Source organism: Chelonia mydas, chromosome 11, assembly GCF_015237465.2.
Source record: "Chelonia mydas isolate rCheMyd1 chromosome 11, rCheMyd1.pri.v2, whole genome shotgun sequence".
Classification (NCBI taxonomy): domain Eukaryota; kingdom Metazoa; phylum Chordata; order Testudines; family Cheloniidae; genus Chelonia; species Chelonia mydas.
The window spans coordinates 19459546-19480351 of NC_051251.2; the positions used below are offsets into that span (position 1 = coordinate 19459546).

Consider the following 20806-nt stretch of genomic DNA (forward strand, 5'->3'; position numbering starts at 1 on the left):
TCACTGATTACATGGGTGCAACTCAGTGAAGAATTTTGGCACAGTAACAATTGAGCTATTGATATTTCCAGCAATGTTGCTTTAGCTAATGGAAGTTCAGTAATACAATAGTTATATTTTCATCTAAGCATAATTATGGGCCTCCATATGCATATGCAACTCTTATTGATGCCAATGGTAGGTATGAGAGTATCTTGGAGAGAATGAAGTCTTACATTTCTTTCTGTGATAGCAGTTGTTGACTGCCCTCCTCTTTTTGCTACCTAATCATTTTTTTAGACCATATGGTATGGATTCCTATAATTTCAATGTCACAGCAAGCAGTGAAAACCTTTTATTCTTCCAATTTCTCCTCAGATTTTCATTTAAAACACCTTAACACTGCCATTTAATTTAGGATTCAAACTTTTTTTTTCAATAGCATTAGAACTTCTTCAGAAATCTTGCTCCTGAATTTTTCAGAAGTCGGTGTATTTCTCACTAATCTGTAGCTCCTGGCACCTGCTCACATTCAGATTGGAGAGATCTGGGGTTATTTTGTGTTCGATGTTTTGCTCACATACTGAGATGAAATATACCCTGTAGCCTTTTTTGTACCTGCTTTTATTATATCTGCAGCAAAGTACAGATGTTTTTATTGGTCAGAAGAAGAGTCAGTGCAAACAATTTCAGCAGTTTCTGACAGCTCTACTTTTTTGCATGACTCTAAATATGTAGCCTGAATTTAATCTTGTTTACACCACTTTCACCCTCATAGACTTTAATGGAGCTATTTCTGATTAGTATCCCGGTGATATCAGAATTTGGCTCATGGGCTCTCAGGGTATGTCTACACTTCATTGTAAACTCAGGTCTGTGGGCTCTGAGCTTGTGGACTTGGTGTTATCAGGCCTGATCTTGAGCATCCACACTGCATTGTAAACTTGGGCTTATAGTTACAGGACACTGGTCTCAGAGCCATGCTAACATGTCCATACTGCACTACCCAAATCTTCTGACTCAAGTCTGCAGTTTGAGCTGGATTCACACTGCGAAATTAAAGAGCTTGGACCTGAGTCACAACAGAACTCAGATTCTCACTTCCACCCCTCCCAAGGAGGGTCCTAGGACATGAATCCTGAGTGCTTGCTGACCCATATTAGACTGATTTGTATGTGGATGGAAGCAGGTCTTGGGCTGAAACCGGAGGCAGAGCCTGGGCTTAGTGTGCAGTGTAGACATTCCCTTATACCCAGTTAACTGATTTCCTGGCACTTACCATGCATGCTTCGCCAGAGATGATGCATACAAAATTCTGTGTTAAGTTACACCATTCCATGCCACTAAGCATCCATTGGCAGATTCACCCCAAGAAAAGGAAGTGTGTGTTTCCACCACTGCATTCCCTACTCAAGCTTCCACTATGTGGGGGGAAAGGTGCAGATTCAATTTATAGCTGAGGTGCCATAGAGCCCCACTGTCAGAGACTCATAGACTTTAAGGTCAGAAATGACCATCATTATCTAGTGTGACCTCCTGTGCACTGCAGGTCACAGAACCTCACCCGTCCACCCCTGAAATAGACCCCTAACCTCTAGCTGAATTACTGAAGTCCTCAAATCATGGCTTAAAGATTTCAAGTTACAGAAAATCCACCATTCACACTAGTTTAAATCTGCAAGTGACCCATGCTCCATGCTGCAGAGGAAGGTGAAAACCCCCCAGGGTCTCTGCCAAGCTGACCTATGGGAAAATTCCTTCCCGACCTCAAATATGGTGAGCACTTAGACCCTGAGCATGTGGGCAAGACCCACCAGCCAGACACCTGGGAAAGAATTCTCTGTAGTAACTCAGATTCCACCCCATCTATTGTCCCATCACTGGCCATTGGAGATATTAGCTGCTGGAGGGATGCCATGCCACCTTCTTGCCCAGTGCCTTCCCCTTTTTTGGGCTAGTCCCTTTTTATAGGGCAGGTATAACTACTGCAACCTCCTTCTGGCAGACTTTCTTATGACAGATTCTTATTAATCTAGCTCATAATTTACTATTATTGCATAAATAAAATAAGCTGCCTTTAGTGATTTTGTTGGGGGTTAAAGATCGCGTTATTTTATTGTGCTCAGATTATCACACGTTTCATTATAAGGGCATCTTTTTTTCTTTTTTTTTTTACTCAGTTGCTAGTGGAAATTGTGCGATTTGGTACTAGAAACCTAAAATCCAAAGCATACTGCACTTGGAATACTGGAACTAAAATGTCACCACTGCAACATGTCCCAGACAACATAAACAATCAGTAATTTCAAACTCATTTCATTGCATGACATATTTGCTAGCTTGCTGTTGAAGAATGGACCAGATCTTGCAGGTCCTGTGAAGCATCTCTTTACAATAATGATAGTTTTGGCCACTGACAAAGAAGAGCAAACACATTTGCATAACCCTGAGCAGAGCTGAGCTTAGGCAGCCAAAAATCTGCTGTGGAACTGGAAAGAGAAAATGAGCCTTTTCTTATTCCTGGCCCAGGTTTCTTCTTTGAGGTGTTGAATAGGTACTGATGAGATACGTCTTTATAGATGAGAAAAACTGAAGCAAATGGGAAGTACCCACACAATATGTCTGTACTGAAATCTCTCGTAGCATTGAATAATTATTATGATAAATGTCCTAAGAATTTCACCATGCTCATTAACTTTATGGCTGCTTAATCATAAAAGAAAAATGCCAGGTAATCAAAGTGGTCAATTACTGCCAGAGAGTAGTTCAGGAAGGTAAATACCTGTGAGTCTGATCTCAAATTTTAGAATGTTACAGCACATATGACTGTATCGTGTTAGTCATGATGCCTTCCCTATTATTGAAGTTGTTTAATTTGTGTGGTAGTTTGCTAGCAATACTTATTGGAAATATTTGTGAGTGAGGATTACACAGTCCAGTCCTATATTTGCAAAGATGCCTCAGATGGAAATTAAACTCTCTGCTTTAGACAGTTACAAAGACTGAAACAAATGTATCTGTAAATAGAAAAGAACTCTCCTTGTCTGGCCAAAAAAGTGTATTTCGTTGATAAGGCCACAAACTGCTTTCATGTGTTATGAGGCGGAAGACAGCAGTCATCTCTTTGCAGCTGCAGGATTACTGAGGGGAATTCATTTTGGCTTCTTAGCCAATAAGCTTATGGTTCATACTAATAGAAGCTGCCTGCCCTTTTGAGATGGCTAGCAATGGTATGAAACTTACTTGCCTCAAACCTGCTTTTATTTTTGCATTAATTGTTGTTAACTAACATAGCAGAAGCCAGCTGAAAGAACCTCTTCTGTCCAGCATGAAGCATTATGTGTGAGAAGAATCCCCTGCATAAGGTATTCAGTTAAAAAAAACTGCACCCTACAGGGATTCATTTGACAGTTTCAGCCACAAGTGCATGAGCAAAATGCACCAGTCTTGCAAAAAAAGAAAAGCTCTAAGCTAGAATTACTTTGTGGGGAGTTGAAGGTGTTGGAAGGGCGGCCAGACCTCTATCTTTTGTGGAAGCATTTTAATAATTATGGCCTGAAAAGGATCACTCTGAAATCAAACATCATGCATTCTTTTATTTCAGGGATTTCAAGAGCATTTCCATTTTGTTTTTCCAAAGAGTCTGCAGAGTTTGCTATGTGTTTAAATAGAAACCTCTGTGTAAGTCACCAGAATGTATATGCTGGCACTTCTTATGTTGGTGGTTTCTGCATTGTCACATCTGAGCACACCTATAGGAGATTGGGCCAAGATCTACTCATTCTGTTGCGTTAGGTAGATCAGACAGATTTAGACAATCCTAAATCAAGATTTTCAAAAATTGGTGCCTAAAGTTAGGCTCCTAAATCCATTTTAGGTTCCTAAGTAGATCTGGTCTAATTTTCAGAAGTGCTGGACATGCTCAGTTCCTACTGAATGTACTCAGCACTTTTGAAAATCAGGCCAAACAATTTTAGCAGGCTAACCTGGATTTCAGAACCCAACTTTAGGAACTCATTTTTGAAAAACTTGGTCCCAGCTACCATAGTGATTATGACTGTGAGATAAATGCCTGCCTAGATAGCTTAAATAGAATTGTGAGTACATTTTTAATTCTAACAGGTCAATGCTTGTGCTGTCATAATAGTGAACATTTCTGGAGGTGGTCTCAGCCTAGACAAAGCTTTATGTGCTCAGTCTTTTCCCAAGCCATTTTCTCATTCCCATTTTGGAACCCTGAGTGAGCTAGGATTGGAATTTGAACCTAGGTCTCCCAAACATCCTTTTCATTTGGGCAGTGAAATTGCATCTTTGGCTCACAGGCTCAGCAAACTTAACAGCAATGCCTTGCATGTCTAGTCTTTACTTGTGTGAGTTTGCCCCAGATACATCTGGAATACATAAGACTGCGTCTGAGCTTTGTCCAAGAGGAAAGAGCATGTTTTTACATTTGGTTTTGGGTGACACTGCCACAATCATTTTGACTTCAGGTCTCTGAGCTAACAAATACAAACCTGTGAGACTCACATTTTAGTGGGTTGTTGCACATAGGAATCGGCTGGGGAGCAGATGTTATGAGGTAACATTGCCCAGAGTATGTGTATGTGTAAGTATCTATTTTTCACTACCTTTGCTCACTCGCAATATTAAAATGAAAAGAAAATCCAGTTCTTTGACACCATTCAGGGCTGTTTACTTGCTTTACGTTAACTTGTTCGATCCAGTTTTTGCCACAGATTCTAATCTCAGTTGCAGCTATAAACCCCCCAAAATAGAATGCGGGTACACAGCTGTATGTAAGGCTAGTTTCAGCTGACACTCTCTTTAAAATGTTGGTATCAGGTGCCCTATTAGCAATGTTGAGATCCACTGGAATTTCCCAGTGTAATCAGATTGGCCACTAATTTACTTTCACTAGCTCCTTATCTATTAGAAATGAGGAAGGTTTTTAAACAATATGTTGCACACTGTCTTACTAATGTCCTGAGCAATGTATAGATAAACTAGTAACAGGGAAATAAGGCAGTCTGCCTAGCCTAATACTACAAAGAAAAAGATTAAAAATGGTTAGGGTGGGGATAAGCTCCGAAGCTGTTTGGATATAACTTGCCAATCCATGGTTAAAATGTATTGACATTTTGTACCTGTGCTAATGATTAAAGGTCATGATGGAGGGGGTTAGTGAGTAAGTATTTCACCTCCCATAACTTAGATCCCAATGCCTACTACATCTAAAATTAAATATTGTTATGGAGTTCTCATCCTAGGCCCCATTGGACAACAGAGAACTATCCCATAGTGTTGTCAACGCTTTCCAGTCAGGTTTTTATACCGCAATCATCCTGATATCTGAGTGCCTAAGTTTGCATGTTTAGCTCATTTACAATCTTTGCTTAGGATAACAATATGTTGCACTCAATGTTTCTACGCACTAATTAATTCACCCTCACAACACCCCAGAGGTAAGGAAGTAGTTTCCTAATTTTATAGGTAAGGAAACTAAGACACAGAAGGGTTGTCATTAAACAATTTCAAATGCTGGAGCTTAAAGTTAGGCCCCTAAAGCCATATTTGGGCAATATATAAAGACCAAATCCAATTCAATAAAATCAATGGGAATTTTGCTATTGAATTCAATGGCAGCTAGGTCAGCCTCTAAGTGGCCCTATTTTCAAATGTGCAGAGCACTCACAATGACAATGCTCTTATTGACTTCAGTGGGACCAGGATTTGTCCCCATTGTGGCGAGGACACTTCCAAACTTTGTTTGTCTCAGGATGGCAACTATAGGTAACAGGAGCCAGCTGCTCTTGAATGTTTTTAAATTATCCTATATTCTGCAAAATAATTGGTAGTTCTAATGCACAGCCTACATATCCATCTTTCCCCCCTGTGTTTGTTTCCTATCAAAGTCCTTCAAACTGTCTCCTGGTTACGAGTCAAATCTAAGTAGTAGTGCAAGAACTGCATAGCTATGTGTGCCCTATGACTGGCAGCAGGTAATAAAGGTAAAAAAGAGGCATTATGTTTGCTGGTGAGGGCAAAAGTTGCAGACAGGAATGCACAAACCTCTGCCCATGTAAGTGCTACGCTTATTTAAAGTGTTGTAATGTTACTAATACAGCTTTCAGAGTATTTTCAGGAATGTAGTGTTCATGGCTACATAAAGCTGGGCTCTGGCTAAAGTGCTCTGCCTCTTCAAATGGCTTTCTGAGCATGTTTAACCCCCCTCCCCCCCACCTCACTGAAGAGGGTAGTATCCCTATTTTACAGATAGGGAGACTGTGACACAGGTGGTTAGTGACTTGCCCTCCATGACAGAGGGAATGAGGATCAGACCTGGAATTAGAATTCACAAGTCTGTGGTTCCCAGTCCCATGCTTCAATCACTTGACCATCATAGTTAAAGACAGTGGGTTCAAAAGTCCATCTCAGATTCTTACTTTAATAAGTGTAGAGAGTGGGCAGAGCTGGGGGAAAAAAAACAGGGGGCGGGGGTGGGAAATGAAGAGAAGTGAGTGACTAGAAGTGTAAAGAAATCTTCAGAGAGGAAGAAAAATGTGTATGGCAGGGTAAAAATTCTTGGGTGTGTGTGTGAAATAAACACAGAGTGCTCGTTTGTGCCAGCTTTGCAGTAAGGGAGGGATTTGACTATCCATAGTCCGTAGCGCAGGTTTACCTTTGGCTACAAAGTATTTTTCATGTATGTATTCAATTGAATCATGCTTTGGGGTCCATGGGGGAGAATATGGGTTTATATTGAAGGGAAAAAGGGTTTTGCAAGAAAGCAGAAGGCAGTTTGGAGTGAGCAAAAAAAAAAAAAATCCTGCTCTCCTCGTTCTCCACACTGGCATTCTATGTGGAATGCCTGTGCAACTGGCCCCCAAAATGTTCCACAGGTCACATTACTTTTTACCGGGGTATGTTGGCAGAAAGTATATTAACAAGGAGCCAGAGCCTAATCCCCCGCACCCCTAGGACTGAGCCACTCCACCAAAGGTCACAGCCTATATGCTCCCCCTGTCCTCCTGCTTTGTCCCTTTCTCCCACAACCATCTCTTCTTTTTCTCTCCCATTCTACTTCCTGTTTTGTGGCCTGAGCTGGTCCACCAAACCACTACTTTCTTCTTATTGGATTCTTCCTTGAGACCTACTTCTACTGGGAGACACAAAAGAGATGTTACGTATTTTTTAAAATTGTCCACCATACATTGCTGAGTAACTGTATGATCTTAGTATTTACTTGTATTATGATAGCACCTACCCCATTGTACAAACAAAGAGAAAGTCCTTGCCCTAAACAGCTTGCAATCTAAATAGCTATTGATGTAACTCTTGTCCTCCCTCTCACAAACCCTTCCTTCTGCTTTATTTCCCATTAGTTGTCACATGTCTGATACTGGACTCTAAGTTTCCAGGACAGGGGTCTCTTGTGTACTGTCAGGCACCTAGGACATTTTAGATCACGATGGAAGAATCATGTTAAAGGATCACTTCTATATTAGTTTTATAAATATCCAGTTTCTAGTAAAGAGCCCTGAATGAAAGCATGTGCCCTGATGTATTTTCTGTACAGTAGGCCATGGTTAGTTTCACTGTGTTAGTAAGGAATCTAAAAGAGATTCAATAACTGATCCCTTGACATTTCCCACCTTTTAAGAGTTACACACTTTGCTCTTTGCATTTGGTAAAACCCTGACTGTGAGCCATTGGGGGCTGAAAAAGAATAAAATTACAAAGGAGAAGTCTGCACTTAGCTGCGCTACATTTGTAATAGTTTCATACCAACCTTGCAAATTAGTCATGGACATTTACAAGTCTGGGCAAATACCTGCTTACTCTCTCTTTCCCTGGGACTCCCCATCCCAGACAATTTTCTTTCCCTGCTGGCTCTATCTTCTCCACCCCCATCTCCACTTCCTTGGTGTCTCCTTGGTGAAACCTCTGCCCCTAAGTCACTACATTCTTTTTCATTTTACCCCTTCCACCTTCCCATTGCACCAGTTGCTATGGGACTGGAGGGTGGGAAAGGGGTTTTCTTCTATTCTGGAGGGCCATTGATGGCTCTGTGGCTGAACTGCAGATGGCTGTGGAGGAGGTGAGACTGTAAAGGGGTGGAGCAGGAATGGTTGTTTTCTGCAGGTTCTCTTTTGTAGTTCTACTATATGCCATTGAGCAGAAGAAAAAAGGAAATTGATCAGGTAGCTACCTGCATACGTGTGCTCCTGTAGCTAGCATTGGGATATTTAATTGGAGAGAAAATGGGCACTTGACTTGAGTCTGCCTACTGTAAGAAGTTTCATAGTGGTAACCATGTTAGTCTGTATCAGCAAAAACAAATTTTGTTAGTCTCTAAGGTGCCATGAGGACTCCTCGTTGTTTTTGCTGTAAGAAGTTACTTGCCTGAAGTAATCAAGCTTATGTATTTTTGGAAATCTGTTTTAATGCTGTACTTCAGGGATTATTTGCTTTTTGGTTTTTTTTGTTGAGGTACTCTTGAGTCATTCTAACATAAAGCTGTCTGCAGCTGTAAACTCTTAAGACCTGCTTCTCCACGTTCACCTGGCATAGTGATGCTCACTTCTGTAACGTGAGCAAGCACTTCACAATGATTTTGCACAGGTATAAATGACAAAAGGAGAAAATAGTGGAGAATCAGATCCACAGAATCCAGCTGCAAAATTCCAGGAGCTTTTTACTTTCATTTGGCTTTGGAATCACTCTGTGGATATAGAAATATTTAATTTAGTGGTTTTAATCTAGCCAAGAGAAGGCAAAGCTAGAATGTCTAATAGAACGAATATGTTTTTGGTTAGCACGTCACGCTACTTCTTGGTGTGATCCCAGAATCACAGGGTTAAAAACCTAATTTTATTGCTTCATCCTAAAGATGATGAGCTCCCTCCAGTCTCTCAGAGAAGTGTTGTTCAGCAGGAACTATTACAACTCCTGACTCACTTGGACTCTTGGATATCCAACAGAAAGAATGTGGTGACGTGAGCTGTTTATAGTGACAGCAATTCTGCAATATTCTGTGTGGTTTTTTTGTTTTGTTTTGTTTTTTGTCCTGGATAGACTGTGAAGTACTGGCTTGATCCAGCTCATAAAAAGAAGTTTGCAGAGTATATCATCACTCTACTGCTTTTTGAATCTATTCTAACTCAGGAGGTGAGCTGGACGTATACTGGGCAAGATATTTTAGCATAAAAAAATCTAAATACAATCTTTCCTAAAACATGCAGATTAATTATGCTATTGCACCTGATTCACCTTTCATTTACGCCACTTTTGCCCTGGTATAACTCCATTAACTTAACTGAAATTACTCTGGATTTGCACTGGTGGAAGTGAGGTCAGAACCTGGTTTATAGTATGTAATTTTTGGAGGGGAGGGAGGGCAGTGGGGTGGGAGGGGACTGTAGAAAAATTTAAATCCAGCAACAAACAAGAACTCTTCTACTCTTTTTTACCATTTTCTCGTCACAGCCTTTGTATGCAAGAAACCATCCCACCAACCTTTCAGTCATGTGTCATGCCTAAAGATTGCGAGACATCAATTTGGTCTGTATGGAGCACCTGCTCAAAGACTTGTCACTCGGGGGATCTCTCACCAGGATTCCGAAGCAGACACAGGAGCATAAAGTACATCGCAGTAGGCACTGGGAAGGAGTGCCCTGAGCTAGAAGAGAAGGAGGCCTGCAACATAGGAGGAAAAGAACTTCTGCATCCATGCCCCAGGTATATTACATGCTTTTATCAGCACCTTTTCAAGTGGAATGCAAAGCCCTGTTTGCCTATTTGTTGGGAACAAGCAGAGCTCTTTGATAATGGGGGTCAAATTTATTCCTGTCTCTCTGCACCCTCTCTCCTTATTTTCGCAAGAAGGTTAGTGATTCAAAGATTTTTTTTTTTAAGTATAAATGTGAACTTATTCCTGTATTAGTAGCTGGAAGCCCATGCTGCTGCACGGGTGTAATTCATAAATGGCTGAGATCTTAAAAATTGAAAGGTAACACACCATGAATCTCAGTAATCCTCTAAACACAAAAAAGCTCTCAGCTATGCTTGTAGTTGTTTCCAGTGCTTCACACGGACTCAGACATTCTGGGCTTCAGAGTAATGTTCGAGGTTATTGTGTATATGCTGATTATGTTGATTTATGTGTGGGGTGTGGTATGCTGGGAGAGCTGTATGGATTTGTGTGGGTGGTGAATGAGGGGGCATGATATGTTGAAGGGCAGTATGTGTTAGGAGTTATTTTGTCTGTTGTGTTGGTGGTTGTGTTGATTTGTGTCTAAGGGGTTGTGCTGGGCAATTTGTGTTGATTTGTGGGGGTGTCAGCTGGGCACATGGGTGTGGCAACTGGACCAAGTAATCCACTGTCTGAAACTCTTGAATGAAACTTAGCTGGAGCGCGAGACTGGTGATTGGTTGAATTACCTCTGATATCACAATGGTCTGGGATTCTTGGAATGGCATAGATACATGTCTCATTGTTGCCTGGGTATAATATGTAAAGTCAAAATGGCTGAGAACTTAAAAATTGGATGGTACCAGACTCTGAATCCCAGTGATGACTGAACAGAAAGCGCATTCAACCATGCCTTTAGCCACTTCCATTGCTTCGCACTGACTCGGACATCTTTGGCTTCAGAGTGACCTAGACAACGACAATCCTGGAATGTCATTATATAGACTCCTGAAGATAATCCTCACGCTGCTGTGCTCCACGGCCCAGCTAGACTCCATGGAAAGCTCTCCCACTCAGGGACTGTGGCTTAGCTGCTGCACAGAGGCCAGAACTAGGGGCAGAATCCGTGGCTTTGCAGGTGAGGAAAGAGAGCTCCTGTGCAACACAGAGCCTCTCTGACTTCTTCATGGAGGTGGGGGCAGGTGTCCATGGCTGTCTGTTAATTGGCTCTGGAAAACCTGAAAAGGTCCACAACAGGGAGAGAGCAGTGCAAGCTCATCTTGGATGACTGTTTTTTCTCTCTCTGTAGAAAAGAACATCCTCATGGGTAAATAGGGACTGGTGGGAGGGAACAGCATGGCTTTGACCTTAATGACTTCCAAGCCCCTCCCACAAGGAGACACTTTGTCCCCACGATTGCTGACTCCATATTGCAGCCAAAAAGCCTCTGGCGGATGGGGTGGTTAGTGGGAACTCTAGCAAGCTGCACATCCTCTTGGAAAGGCTAAACCTGTGCAAGTGTCATTAATAGGATCACAATTGAGTTCCTTCAAAGTCAGCCAATTGCTGGTCAGCTCTGTGCCCCCAGCAGGAGAGGGGGGGATTGAAAAAAAAATTCAGTTACTTGATTGGATCCAACAAACAAGCTCTCATATACTGATTTTTACTCTTCCACCTAAATGCACATCAATTTCAAAGTCAAAAGAATGAGAGATTGTCCTGCTGATTTTATGCTCTGTGTACAGTTGTTTCAGTTGATACCTGATTGAAATACACCAACTGCTGATTGATGAGGAATTAAAGAGAGGTGTGTCTGTAGCCTAGTTTCCCATCCCTGCCATTATTATGTAAATCCCCATCTCTCTAATTAGGGCAAAGCTTGGAGGAAAGAACTCACTACCATCAGCTCCAGAAAACTAGTTTTTCTAAAGGAGACTTTTTGGTAAGACCATTATAAGTTATAGGTCCCCAGTTTCCACACATGCCCTGGACACTAAAATATGAAGAGCTTTTCACTTTACAGTTAAAATTTAAAATACCTTCCTAAAATCAGTAGTTTAAATGTGAAAAGGAAAATATTAAAGCAGCGTTAAGTGTTATAAAGCTTGGTGTGTACTTTTCTGTTTTGCTATTATTCATACCTTGGGATTTTTTCAAATGCTTGGCAAATTTAAACACACAAGCTGATTCTTCTTTCATTTACCTGGTTTAAATCAGGAATAAATCAATTAAAGGGAATACAGCGTTGTAAAACTGTTTATACATACAAAGAAAATCAATCCGATCAGCTAAAGAGATGAAGAGGTTCTCAGGGCCTGACAAAATTTACCCTAGAGTATTTAAGGAAGTAGCTGGAGCAATCGCTAAACCTTTAGCAATTATCTTTGAGAACTCATGAGGTTCCAGAGGACTGGAGAAGGGCAAACATAGTACCTATCTCTAAAAAGGGAAACAAATAGGACCCAGGGAATTATGGACAAGTCAGCCTAACTTCAATACCTGAAAAGATAGTGGAACAAACTGTTAAACAATCAGTTTGTAAGAACCTAGAGGAAAATAAGGTGACAAGTAATAGCCAACATGGATTTGTCAAAAACAAAACAAATCATGCCAAATCAACCTAATTTCCCTTTTTGACAGGATAACCAGCCAGGTGGATGGGGGAAAGCAGTAGACATGATATATCTGGACTTTAATAAGGCTTTTACGTGGTATCACATGATATTCCCATAAGCAAACTAAGGAAATATGGTCTAGGTAAAATTACTATAAGGTGGGTGCACAACTAGGTGAAAAAAACATACTCAAGAGTAGTTATCAATAGTTTGTTGTCAGACTGGGAGACTGTATCAAAGAACTCTAATAAGACATGATTTCCCTTTACAGAAACCAGGTTGACTTTTTCCCAACAATTTTATGTTCTTCTATGTGTCTGACAATTTTATTCTTTACTATTGTTTCAACTAATTTGCCCGGTACTGACATTAGACTTACCGGTCTGTAATTGCCAAGATCACTTCTAGAGCCCTTTTTAAATATTGGCATTACCTTACCTATCTTCCAGTCATTTGGGTACAGAAGCTGATTTAAAGGACAGGTTACAAACCATAGTTAATAGTTCCACAATTTCACATTTGAGTTCTTTCAGAACTCTTGGGTGAATGCCATCTGGTTCCAGTGACTTGTTACTTTTAAGTTTCTCAGTTAATTCCAAAACCTCCTCTAGTGACACTTCAATCTGTGACAATTCCTCAGATTTGTCACCTACAAAAGATGGCTCAGGTTTGGGAATCTCCCTAACATCCTCAGCCGTGAAGACTGAAGCAAAGAATTCATTTAGTTTCTCCGCAATGACTTTATCGTCTTTAAGTGACCTAATTCAAGTGTTACTAGAGCTGCAAAAATATTCAATGTCATATTTAAAGTATTTATATTTTATTTCTACTGAAGTGTGTTGAGATCCACATAAGAACGGCCACACTGGGTCAGACCAACAGTCCATCTAGTCCAGTATCCTGTCTTCTGACAGTGGCCAATAATAGGTGCTTCAGAGGAAATGAACAGAACAGGAAATCATTGAGTGATCCACCTCTGTTATCCACTCCCACTTTCTGGCAATCAGAGGCTAGGGACACACAGAGTTTGATGTTGCATCCCCACTCATCTTGTCTAATAGCTATTGATGGACCTATCCTCTAGGAACTTATCTAATTCTTTTTTGAACCCAATTATAATTTTGGCCTTCTGGCAATGAGTTCCACAGGTTGACTGTGCAAATGATGGTGTGTGTGAAGTAGTATTTCCTTTTGTTTGTTCTAAATAAGCCTATTAATTTCATTGGGTGACCCCTGGTTTTTGTGTTACGTGATCATTTTGGCACAGCAGCTTTATCTGCTGCTCACCTGGGCAGAATATGTGTGTCTATGCAAAAATGGTCTTCTCCTGAAATCTCTCCCCCGCACTCCCATTCATCGCTAGTTGTTAGGGGAGAGCTCATTCAGACCCTCCCTACATTAAGTGCAGGGAAATTCTGCTGTACAGTAGGTGATACAGTAGATAACTGTAGTGTATCCAATATCTCTCTGTATAGTTTTTTTTAAGTGACAGCCAGTGTGTATATTTAAATCAACTAATACACGAGTAGGATTTTGCTTTTCATAAACTCTGATTGCATCATAGGGTCTATCTGACTGATAAAAACAAGACCATTGAATTGATATGTTTTTACCCTCTACTTTAAGGTTTTTCTGTTGATAAACAGGCAATGATTACAGCACATGGTTGCTGTTAGTTAAGAATTGCTCAGCAGCAGAATATCCACTTATTCTGTATACTGCAATTCTAAGGGGATTTTTCAGCCTTGTAGACAGATGAGATTTAATTATGTTTGAACTGAGATACATTTAGTTATGTTGTATAATTTTGAATGCTAATGGCCTGATTTTCAGAAGGTCCAAATATCCAGAGCTCATACTGACTGGGAGGTGCAGGTACTCTCACCTCTGAAGGCCAATCCCTGGGGGTTGGGAGGTATCCAATCTTCACACTTGGTAAAACCTAAAATTACCCTGATTTGAATCAGTGCGTAAGTGCCTAAAACAAGTATTTAGATGATGAAATAAGGACTTATATATACCTATCTTTAGGCATCCAGTTTTGAAAACTGGGTCCTGTATACTCTAAAAGATGTATTTTAATCTGCTGTGAGGAGAAATGTGGTAGATTACCTTGTTCAGTTAAGTGTCTTCATATGAAAATTGGAGACCTGCATTAATACTGAATATTAGAAAAGCTGTGATAACCTACAAAAGGAACTTCTGTACAGAAGAATTCTCCATTATAATTTGTGTATTGTGGGAGTACAATTATTTCATGCATGTCATGTATAGACTGTATTCCTCTTTGCTGGTAATAAATCCTGTGAATGTATCCAAATATGCACAAGATATACTGCATATTATTTAAGAGAGAGCAAGACAGCAAATCTGTAAATTAGAAATAATTGGCAATATTCACAAACATCTTCCATGAAGACATTACAAAATTCATAAGTGCTTTGAGGCTAGAAATGACTCTGATATTCACAAGATATAATTTTTAGAGAATGTTGAAGTGTGCTCAGATACTTTTTTAAAATTTATTATTATTATTATTATTTTATTTTATTATTTTTTGCAAATAATTTGCAGTTTGTTTCCTTGTAATATCTGTACCCTACCTACAAATATTTTCTAAAGACAACACACAGAATTTCAAGCTGGAAATCTTTCTCCACAAAAGACATCCAAAGATACATGCTCTTATGATTTATGTGACAAGACAAACATACCATGCAAATTTAACAACCAGTGAAATTGAGATAACAGGAGAGAGTGTTTTGTTTTGGGGGCAAAGGAAGGGATGAAACTTATTTTGCATATATTTTAAGAAATTAAGACCATCTGGAGACTGAGGGAATATGGAGAAAGGCAAGTAATAGAAAACATTGCAGAAGACTCTAAGGAGAATGGTAGATAACACAATACACGCATCAACAGAAACATTACAATACTTGGTATTTTATATAGGGCTTTTTATCTGTAGACGTTAAAGTTTTTCACATAGGAGAGGAAGTATTTTCTCCATTTTGCAGATGATCAATTGTTTCTCAGTCTGGTGTCCTGTTCGTTGGATCACATTGTCAGTGCCTCTGAAGGATCCCTTACGCTTGTAGACGAGATGGGAAAAACCTGATTTTTGTTTCTCTTCCTTTCCATAGTTTTAATTAATTCTTTTTTGGCATATCAGCCATTTTTAACCTCCAATTGCACTGTGTATTCTAATACACAAATCCTCAGATGTATCCAATTCAAATTTGGGTCCTTGTCTATGGGGCACTTACATATTTGTGTGTAAGAATTTAAACCTTTCCTGAACAGAAAATTCCAAAGTATTTATGTTCTTTATTATACACGAATTAACTGTACTGAGAAAATACTTTTTATCTAAATCTGATGTGTGTCACAGTTTCAAGAAGGAGAAATTAACTCAAGTATTGCAGTCCTCTTCTAGAAGCAATTGGTAAGTACCCAATAAACCCTAAAACTTTATGAAGCTATCACTCAGAGGCCAAATCCCAACATGTCTTTGAACACTTGGTACTCATAGATTCATAGATATTAAGGTCAGAAGGGACCATTATGATCATCTAGTCTGACCTCCTGCACTCTGTTGACTTTGCAAGTGTTCAGTACCTCTCACAGTTAGGTCCTTAGTTATTGATAGAGAGTTATGGCCTTGTGATCTGAAGGCAGAATTAACAGCCAGCTTTCACACTTACTTCCTGTATGGAGCAAATCAGTTAATCTCTGTTGATATATACGTGTGAAAAATTCTACAGAAGTACTGTATTAATATATTGCCTGGCACTGGAAGGTAAGTCTTGAAGTAGGAAGACAAAGATTAAAGTGTTTGCATTCTAAAGAATAACAAATTTCTAATATAAAGAACCACCCACTGCCCCATGGTCTTCTATAAAACCTTGTTTTACACACACTATTTTTCTTCCAAAGGTTTTCATGGAGGACTTCCGAATGGAAAGCATGCCAAATTACTCTCCTCCTTGATGGACAGGACCCTCGCCGACATAAGCACACAGCCCTTTGTGGAGGTGGGATACAAGTCCGGGAAGTGTACTGTGTCCAAAGTGTGATAGAATCTGGGACACACAAACTGAAGGAAGGTACGTTGTTAGAGGTTATCCTAAAATGCCTATTACAGGGATCTATAAATTGGAAAGGTAAAGAAATATTGTGAATCTCATCAGTAGCATGAAGCTGTGTACTTTTTTGCTGCCACTGAGCTGGAGAAGTATGTTTGTGGGTAAGGATAAAAATGTCTCAGTGGCCTGCTAATAGATTCCATTGGAGTCATGCTGCCTGGAAGCTGGAGGAGGGAGTCAGAGGGCCCCAGAGCCAGCACAGGGTATCTGTGTGGAGATTCCTTGCCTCCTATGGATCCCCCCATGATCTGAAGGGTTCTGGGTGTGAAACCACTGCCCATCATGTGTGGTGATGGAGACACACTGTCTCCCACTCTCCAGTCTCCCTTGGAATGAGTTCAGAAAAACTTAGTCTTCCTCCTGTCTCACAGGTCGGGGTGGGGGAGGGAGAGAGGCAGTCCCGCCTCACCCTTCCACCCCCATTTGTTGAATCCACTTGCCCATTTTTTGGTGTTGGTTCAGTTATTTATCAATACAGTCGAACCTGAGAGTTACAAACACCTTGGGAATGGAGGTTGTTTGTAACTCTGAAATGTCCCTAACTCTGAATGAAACATTATGGTCATTCTTTCAAAAATTTACAACTGAACCTTGTCTTAATACAGCTTTGAAACTTTACTATGCGGAAGAAAAATGCTGCTTTTAACCATTTTAATTTAAATGAAATAAACACAGAAACCGTTTCCTTACCGTGTCAGATCTTTTTTTAAACTTCCCATTATTTTTTTAGTAGTTTGTTTAACACAGGACCGTCCTGTATTTGCATTTTTGGGTCTCTGCTGCTGCCTGATTGTGTACTTCTGGTTCCAAATGAGTCGTGTGATTGACTGCTCGATTTGTAACTCTGGTGTTTGTAACTCCGAGGTTCTACAGTATGTCAGCCCATTCCTCGTATGGTTTAATCCTCTGCTCAAAACCAATCCACAGCCTTTCTTATGATTTGTTGGGGAAAGCCAAAATATTAATGTCGCAACTTCTGAGCAGACAGACAGGTGTTGGGGTGAGAGTGAGTTATTTTGCTTTTGGAAGAGTAATGAGCGGATGAAGATGCATTATGAATAATTTATCCTCGTCTTATCTGCAGTGTGTACTGCTCCTGTAGAATATGGCTTTGAGCAGAGATGGTAAGATAGTAACAACACAACATTGCAGTTTAGACTTATTTACTTACAAAGCCAAAGCAAATCTTTTTTAATGGCAGATTGCATGTCCTATCTGCCTGCAAAAATACCTCTGACTATAGAAAAACAGGACTGCGTTTAGTCCATATACAACTGTTTCTTCTCTTGTTCCAAGAGACTGGAGCCTTGCTCTCCCAGCACACAAAGATTCCTTTGTTCTTCATTATCTTGCAATGCATGTGTCACATCAAGTGAGGAAACTGTTTTAGTGACTACAGTAGCATAACATTTTGGCTGTCTTTCTTACCCTCACAACAGTTTCTTGCATTGACAAAACCACCGTAATGGGCACGTCCACATGCAATAAGCCTCAAAACTGTGATTGTGCTTGAATTTTGTGATTTGTATTCTGGTAGCACCTAGGAGCCCACTCTCGGACCTGGACCCCATTCTGCCAGATGCTATATAAACACAGAACAAAAAGGTGGTTCCTGCCCCCAAAGAGTTTATAATTGTGATATGCTAAGGCCTTTCCCCAAAAGTGCTCAGCATTGTTACTAGAAGCAATGTTTTCTGCATAACTTCCAGATGTGGTGAACTGCTCTGTGAGATGATTATGGCTACGTTTGTGGCTTTGTTTCCACAGTGCAAAGAATCCAATGTTTGATCTGAAAAGATTCAGCCATCTGAGAGGAAGATTATCTCAGGCACTGTAACCAACCGTAGAGTTTTTGAGGGAAGACTTAATTAAAAACTGTCAAATGTATTGTGTTTTTTTTGCGTGTCTCTATCATAGGACGTTTTTTTTTAAGTGAAAATGTATAAGACTAATCCATTTATTTAACTACAACATCTTGATTCAACTTATCACCAGAATGCAACTTCATTTCAAGGGTTGGCTGGAAAAAAAAACAATTCCATTTTGCAAAAAAAGTCAGGTTTTGAAACTTGTTTTCATTCCAAAGCAGAACAAAATCAAGACATTTAGAAATTTTAATGGAAAAATTGAGAGCACAAGATCCAATAATAGCCTATATAGCCTGGTGCTTAGGGCAGACACTGGGGATATGGAAGAACCAGTTTCAAGTGCCTGCTTGGGTCTCCCACATCTCAGGTGGGTGACCTAATCACTGACCTATTGTCTCGTCCAGGAGCTTCTCTCTTGTTTGTTCTCTGTCAGAAATACCATCTTGGTCTGGAGAAACTTTCCTGACACAAATTTATTCAAAACCAATATGTTTCTGGAAAACGTTTCAGTTTCAATTGAGAAAAGTTTTGTGAAAAATTGTTTGACTAGCTCTATTTCTGACTATACTCTTTCTCTCTCTCCCCACCTGCCTCTGCCCCTATTTAGACAAAGAACACTACTGAACTATCTTGCCAACACACTGCTAGGTCTTGTTTCCAAAGACTTTGGCATCTATAGTATATTTTCTTAAACATCTGTCCTCCATACACATATGAAAGAAACTAAATTCTTAAATATCATAAGTCATTTATTTCGCTTATGGTACATAGTATAAGAATTTTGGTGGCAAATTCTGTTCTAAGTTACAACAGTGTAAATTCAGACTAATTACACTGAGTTCAGTGGAGTTTCTCTGGACTTTCACCAACATAGTTTAGAACAGAATTTGACCTTTAGCTCCAGTTTCTGAACTTATTCAAGCTTTTCTTTGTTCAAAACAGAATATATCCTATACGTTATATGGGCCTTTACATTTTTCCAGAGCAGCATCAAAACCTTTTGGGAGATCATATCCCTGTTTAGGCAGCTCTTGCTCTCTTTAAAAACTGTAAATGTTGCCCAAGGGGGTGTCATGCAGCAGGATAAATACATATTTGTGCAAATGAGGAAGGGTATTAGCAGCCACTTTGGACTCATTAGCCAGCTGGAACATATAAAGGACTTGTACTGTATTTGAATTAGCAGTAACCCTGTCCTATATTCAATGTGCACTGCTCTTCAAATTCATGCCTATATTGGTAAAGCTGCAGGAAGAAAAAAATTAATTTTTGACAAAGAAATTAGATTTTGGAGACTCAGATATTTGAGTCCTGACCTTCCTGTCTTGTTTGTGAAAGTATTTGGAAAGAATAGGCTAGAATGTATTGGCTATAGGAAAATTTGACTGGTACCCCGGGGAGAAAGATAACTGATGGTCAGCAGCGTCATGAAAGGATCTTTGTTTACTAATTGAGTGGTGGTGCTGAAGCTGGATAATCCAGCATCTGGATTAGTGGATCCAATTCAGAGTAACCTTTTTCTCAGGTGAGAAACAGGCCCCTTCTTATCAAAATGACCTGGCTTGAGAAGATGACGAAGAATGTACCTCCACAGTGTGAAATATATTCAAGCACGCCTGTGTCAAATCTGCATTGTTGGGATGTTGAGCTATTGCTCTAACATTCTGTGAGCAGAATTTATAAGATTAAAGTCACATAATAGAATAATAAATATGTAACAGCTGGCTTCTTCAGTGGAAACCCTTTGGAAGCAAGACTTAAAACGATTTTACGCAAATCGTTGGGGTGTAAAGCTGGCATGTTTTAAATTTGTAATTCAGGAGCTTAAGGGTTTAAATTCATGGGGGAAAGCAACCTATTTATCACAGAGGTATAACATTTTTAGTTCCCAGATGTCTGGGAGCTAGCTGAAGTGAAATGAGCAGATTATATAGAAAACATTTTGAACATAAAATACCTAACTTTTTTTGAAAATGTGACTTGTTTCTCATAAAGGTATTTGATATGACATGCAATATTTACTCCATTATTACTGGTGCATTTATTTATAGGGTTGTTTATTATATGGTAAGTAGTTAGCCTGCTGCGCCCAATCAATTTACATGACACTGTAGATTTTAGTTCAGTTTCTTATCTTTGAAGTCTAACAAAAATCAAGTGTACATATTTATATTTTAGGGCCATTTATGCCACTGGAATATGTAAAAGTCATTCGCAGCCCAGTGATAAGGGCATTATATTTTTGCTTACTATACAAACAAAATGACTTAATTTCTCTTTGTTGGCCAAACTAGAATATCCACAAAGAAAAGGACAGTCACAAAAACTGAAGTTTTACTTAGAATAAAAATATCCTAATTTTATACCGTTAGTGGAGGGTTAATCTCACACTGTTCCAAGGTTTGGTTCAGAGCCTTTCCTGAAGCATATCCAAAACTTTTGGATTCCCTTCCCTTTCTTCTTCATGACTTCTCTGGCAATGTGACTTCCAAGTACATTGTGGCCTTT

At 39.7% G+C, this 20806-nt stretch overlaps 1 protein-coding gene across 1 annotated transcript in view; it reads left to right on the forward strand.

Moving 5' to 3' along the window:
* The window catches only part of THSD7B (thrombospondin type 1 domain containing 7B), a 496247-nt gene that overhangs the window by 187893 nt on the left and 287548 nt on the right, over window positions 1-20806 (forward strand). The window contains exons 4-5 of the mRNA XM_007057469.3: window positions 9466-9717; window positions 16222-16391. Of these exons, the coding sequence (XP_007057531.2) occupies window positions 9466-9717; window positions 16222-16391 (422 nt within the window). The remainder of the gene's footprint in view (window positions 1-9465; window positions 9718-16221; window positions 16392-20806) is intronic.